At 24.7% G+C, this 6523-nt stretch overlaps 1 protein-coding gene across 1 annotated transcript in view; it reads left to right on the top strand.

Annotated features, from left to right (window-relative positions):
• The window catches only part of LOC129984417 (E3 UFM1-protein ligase 1-like), a 31380-nt gene extending 25713 nt beyond the window's left edge, over positions 1–5667 (top strand). Inside the window, exons 14-17 of the mRNA XM_056094294.1 lie at positions 395–475; positions 560–651; positions 2145–2356; positions 5332–5667. Of these exons, the coding sequence (XP_055950269.1) occupies positions 395–475; positions 560–651; positions 2145–2356; positions 5332–5474 (528 nt within the window). The 3' untranslated portion in view covers positions 5475–5667. The remainder of the gene's footprint in view (positions 1–394; positions 476–559; positions 652–2144; positions 2357–5331) is intronic.
• Positions 5668–6523: the final 856 nt, after the last annotated feature.

Genomic DNA, 6523 nt, shown 5'->3' on the forward strand with positions numbered 1-6523 from the left:
AATTCTTGAAAACATTCTTCGAATTCAGAGCGAGATTTTATTATTTCATCATAATATTTCTCTTTGTTTTTAAACAACTCATCAAAAATATTTTTGAAATAATTTGTTGGTGTTCCATAAAAATGTTTCTTTTAGTATGCTCGTCTTAGGTCTTAGTAAAGATCGTCAGCCCAAAATGTCTTGATCAATTTAATGCCCACCCTTAAGCTACAATAAATATTCTTTAATAAGTTTTGATTTTTTTTTTTAGTCTACAAGTCTAAATCATTTCAAGTCAGAGTCATTTTAATCTCTTAAAATAAACTATGTAGGAGATTTTTCTTTGTAAATTGTATATTTAAAAATGATTTGAATTGCCAGCATTGATGCTTTTTTTATTTTTTATTTTTTTTAGCAAAGGCAGAAAATTATAAATAAATTTCCTGAAGAAATTCAAAAACCACTTTCAAAACTACATAGTTCTCTGAATGCAAAGGTAAATATATATTGTAATTTTTATTTCCCAATGTATATTTGTTTTTATTTTTTAATTAATTTTACTATACCATATTTATTTCAGTCTTTGGAAGATTTCCATTCATCCATCGATGTTGCATTAGGAGTTGGAATCTGTGATATGATAATTAGAAGACCTGATAAGAAAAAAGAGCGGTAATTATCTTTTCTTAATTTTGTTTTAGATTTGGAATTTATAGTTGCTTATTTCATATAATTCAAGTGTTTTCTGTTTTATTTACTGATTTGAATTCTGAATATATTTTGTGTGAAATTGAATATACTAATACATATATTAGTAAAATCATACACATACACTTAAGTAAATTTTAAATTATTTGTTAATTATTAAAAAATTATTTCAATTGAGTTTTATAATTCTTAAACAAACAAGATATTCTATGATTATTATAGTCATGTATTTCATGGTTGTTGTTTTCCTGTCACTTTTCTATCCAATTTTTTTTTTACGTGCATTTTTTTTTCTTTGGAAATATTTTTTTGTAATTGGATTTTGATCATAAAATCTGGGAAATTCCAAACTCTGTCTAAAAAGAAATGCATTTTAAATCGTATGCCTTGTGACTACATCAACATGAGAGATTTTTTAAATGTTGATTTTACTTATAATCAAATGGTAACATTGTAAATTACAACTATTAAGTCTATTATTCTTGGATAATTTTGATCGTTCTGTTGCAGATAGTTTTGATGATGTGTAACATTCTCAGGAAACTGATTTTTTTTATCTGTTTATAACAAGATCAAAAAAATAGATTTTTGAATCCAATCATTTAATTGTTAAGGAGAGAGGAACATTAGGGTATTAACTGTTTGAATGCTTTTCTAATATAAACTCACTGCAGAAAATATATTACTAGAAATCACTGTATATGTTTCTTTTGATAAACACTGCAAATTTTGACTATACTGAAATTTCTTCCTTGTTGTGTTGCTTGTAAAAATATTTTATTTTTCTAAAAGATTATTACTTTAAGAATTTAAAGAGAATTTTAATTTCAATTTCAGAAATATTTAATCTGGTGAACATGCTTATGTTGTTTGTGTATCTTTTTATTTACTAGATTGATCAGTTCCACACTAAACACTGGAAGTATAAACAACAAAACAATTTATTATTGAGTTTGAGTGAATCTATTATAGTTGATCATGTACTGCAACATTAAAATTGAAATGACTCTTCTCAGTTTTAGATCAAACTGATTTTAGCCAAATTCCTGAAATATTTTCATTTTTAAATTGTAATTTTTTTCAATTTCCAAAAATATTTTAGACAATATATCATTAAACGAAATATTAATATTTTTAGTCCTCAGTGAGTAACATATTTCACATGTGTGATAAAGTAAACTTCTTTTATTTATATCATTAATATATTAATCAACCAGTTAAATAACATCGAATATTTTAGTGTATTACAACATTGAAATTATATTTTTATTTCATCAATTGATAAATTAATAGCATCATTTAAATGCTTCTATATTTGAATTCAATTGCTTTGTTTTGCACAAATTAAAAAATTTCTATTGTTGAACTTATAAAACTGGACTAAAATTTGTAAATATTATATCCTTAGAGTTATAAAGTATGTTTTCATTATCTTTAAATTTGTTTTGATATATTAGGCTAATTTTGGCAAATCACCGTCAGTCACTTCTGTCCCAATTAAATGAGGCTGAGGATCCAGCTCTGTGCCTGCACTTAGCTGCCCTTCTCATCTTCCAGTCACATACGCACACAATGTTGCATGCCTCTGGCAAATTTGTACCGCATATTATTGGATTTTTACAAAGACAGTTGCCTAATGACCTGTACCAACTTCTTGCTACTTATCAAGGTTAGTATGATGTAACATAATTGCATGAATTTTTGTAAATAAATATCTGTGTATCTCTTATTTTAAAATGTGTTTATAAGTATATCTTTTTCTGAAATAATATTGCTACTGCTCTAAACTAATGATTGTATTTCTGATTAATTAAACACGGAGAGACAAAATGCGAGAGCTGATGAGGGAGTCATGAAAAATACTTTCCAAACTACATTTTCTGTTGCTATGTCATTGATTGTTATGTTTTAAATGATTTTCGGAGATATTTACTCAAAAGGATTTAATGCCAAAATAAAGCTTAATGTATATTTAAGCATGCAAATTAATTTTTTAACTTTCTCTGTACAGTACTGTCAAATTTTTTATCTTCTTTAATAGCAAATTTTTTATAAAAGAATATAGCAACCTATATTTGTATTGACCTATATAAATGAATAAATTGACCTACTTTTACATTTTTTTAAGGGAAAACAAGGACAGTTGGTTAAAAATATCTTAAAAATTAATAAAACTAAAATAAAAATGTAATTTGCACAAAACCACTTACATTAATCACTATTTAAACTTAAGGAAACTATAAAAATTATTATAAGTGGCAATATAATCTTAAAATTCAAAATTTAAAGGCAGAATAATACTGTATATGTTAACTTCATGTTCAAAATTGATGTTAAGGTCAAAAGATTTAACTGTGAAAAATGATTCTCTAGATTCAATAATCGGAAGAGCAAAAATCAATTTTTAATACATAATTAGTAATTAATTTAATACTAAACTAATTGCTAATTATGCAGTTTAATACTAAACTAATTACAAGTCATACATTAAAAGTTGTTTGTCTCTCATTGGATTGATAAGAATGTTTTGAAGCTGACATTCTACTTAAATGTAAATGATTTGTTTATGGAAAACTGGATGATGTCTTGGAATGGTCTTACAAATTGCCTAATTTGCAAATAAATTTGTCTCTGTTCTTTTTCATTGCTCTGCTTGAATACTTGAAATATGTAGAGGAATTTGAACAAACTTTAATTTTAAAATTTGAGTTCAGAAAATTTCAAATTTTTTTGTTGGATTTACTCTTACATTTTGTACCTAAATAAATTTTTTCATGTGGATTGTATCGTAGTATAACGAGAAAGCTATAATTTTTAGTATTGGAATTTTGTTCTTTCTTCATTCAAAATTTGTACATATATATTTTTAATTCCAATATTGCTCTCAGTTTCCACGATTTGAAATAAAAGCTGACACACATAAAAAGTACAAAAAAATTTTTTTAAACCCTTTTTCTAATGTTAGCAAGCTATGCTTGTTAGTAATTAAAGATAGCATTAAATGGAATCAATCTGAGTACAATTATAAAATTTAAGAATGTTTATTTTTCAGTAAAAAAAGGGGGGTTGTTAATTTAGTAGTTAAATTAACAACAAAAATTTTTTTTAATATAATTACTTAATCCTTATTGTAATAGAAAACTTATAGCATAATACTATAGGTTTCTTAATCCTTATAGTAATATGCTATTAAAATTCTGTTTAATCAGATCACTGACAACTTTTTTTATGTACATCGTGATATGTCTGGACTTCTTGTAGTTGAAAGCTTGTACTTGAATTTAGAAAATATAGAAATCTTGTCTGGTCTGATTGTCAGATTTCTGATTAAGGCAACTGCAAAGGGCCTGGTAGAATATAAAAGCAGATCAATTTAAAAAAAATGTTATTTGCCTAGTTACTAAATATTATTCATAGTCTGGTTACTAGTTGTTATCTTGTTATCAGCTTATAAATAGTAAAATTTTTAAAAAATTCTATGAATAATAAATCAGATTTTATTTAATTAAAATAATAAAATAAAACGGACTAATTATGCTTTAATAATAATTGGTCAGTTTCAAATCTGTTTCTTTATATATCATAATAAATAAATAATAACCAAAACATTTTCACAAAGTTATTTAACTAAAAAAAATGAATAAATAAATCATAAACATATGGATTAAGTTAAAAATATGTTGAAATATAAAACTAAATTTACTGTTATATTTAAAGAGAGACCACATAACATGCATTGCCTGGGTCTACAAAATCTTTCAATCCACCATTATCTCGCCTTACACTTTTCAGTTTCTTAAATATTATTTAAAACCAGTTCTTACCAGATTTTTTTAAAAGTAGATTTGCACCATATCATTAATTCAAATAAATATATATATATTGTTTAGTCTTAATTGAATTATGTATTTTCCTACTTATTACACGTACATGAAGTTAGGGGTAGGAAAAGTTGAAGAATCCTTAAGGTAAAACAAAACAAAAAAAAAAGAGTGGGTATGTAATTAGAGCTGTCTTTTTATGTTGTTTGTGAACTTTTTCTTAGATCATGGAATGTTTATTACTAATTTCATCCATTTATATTTATCTATGGTAAGATATTTTATCAGCTTTTATTTGTTATCTTTCTATAAATTTAGACACCACAAAAAACAATAATGAATTCTTTGAAATATATAATAAGGTTTTCAAAAACAGAGTTAATTATTATTATTTTGAGTTAGTGATATTCCAACATTTAATGTGGAAAAAATATTGTGCTTTAAGTTCTTACCAAATTTTAAATTAAAATCAACATCAGCATAGGTTAAATTTCTTATCTGAGCCATAATGATTTGTATTTGTATTGAGTATTGATTTGTAAATGGTAAAATTTAAAAATTCATTCTCATTTGATAATTAATATGTTAAATGGAAATTTTATCTAATGTGTTAAATGAATTTATATCCATAATCCTAAAACAATGTACAATGACTAAAAAATATGACCCTTTAAAGAACTAAATTACTTTAGAAGAAGTACGATTTTGGTAAAAAAGAAATGTTATGTAAAATACATGTATATATTGAAAATATAATTTATATATGTTGATTTTTTTTTTTTTTTTTTTTTTTTTTTTCAACATGGTTGATTTGCTTTTCCAGAATCCGTTATAAAAAAGCTGACACCAAATGAAAATGAGGAAGAGAAACGAGCAAATGAGACTGTCTTGATGGAGACAATGCCAAAGATTAAAGAAGCTGCAATCACTTACAAGAAAGGATCTATATCGGAATCGGAGAACTAATTATTCTATTAATGGATTTTTTATTACACTGTAAAGAAATAAAGAGATTTATCTTAATTGTATTCCAAATACATTTCAAGAATTTTATTACTTAGACTGGATCCAATCTTGTGTCAAAATCCATTTGACTGAGCTCCAAATGTAATGTTTTTTACTGATTTATAATATTAAAAAAATATTTGAAGTCTGTGAATTATATATGAATATCATTTCATAGTATGTTTTTAGTTTTATAAATTCATAATTTTGAAATAAATTGTGTAATTTTAATAGGCTTAAAGTTTTTTTTTTTTTTTTTTTCATTTTAATTTTGAATAAAACAATTTACAAATCAATAATATTGTATTGATAAAATATTTGCAGTAATGCATAAGATTAGTTTACACAGTGTAAGTATTGCAATAAAATGTATATGTCTTCTTAAATTTCTTATTAAACATAGACTGATGAGTGGTGGTAATTTAATTATCTTATTAAATTCCCATATAGTTTAACCCTTTCTAAGGCCGTGGGAAGTATGCTTCCCACCAAATGTATCAATCTTTGTATGAAAATATGTAGGTTGGTATAAGTTCTGACAAATTTTTTTAGAAAGACAGAAACTTAGATGCTTTAGTTCTTTATCTCACACAAAATGGGTCTTGGTTTGTCACTTAATTATTAATTAACCCAATTAATTAATTAATCAAATTAAATTTATCTAATAAGCTAAATGAATCCCTTTTCTTATTCTAATTTCAAACCTAAAAATATTTTAACATAATACGACTCGAAAAAAATGGCCCTTTAAAGGGTTAATGTTTTGAACTTTATGTAGTTATTTTACTTGCAATTTTAAAATAATATTTGGAGGATTTTTAACTTGTCAGGTTGATTTCAAATTATGTAATTGTACAAATTTAATAATTATCATTAGCTTAATTTTGAAAGTGAGGATGCAGTTACTTTACGAGTGTATCCAGCGACTTCTGACTTCAAAAACATAAAACTATTACAAAAGACTGGTATCATGACATATCTTCATTAGTGACATTCGGGCTGTTTCACCC

This window comes from Argiope bruennichi, chromosome 9 (assembly GCF_947563725.1).
Source record: "Argiope bruennichi chromosome 9, qqArgBrue1.1, whole genome shotgun sequence".
Lineage (NCBI taxonomy): Eukaryota > Metazoa > Arthropoda > Arachnida > Araneae > Araneidae > Argiope > Argiope bruennichi.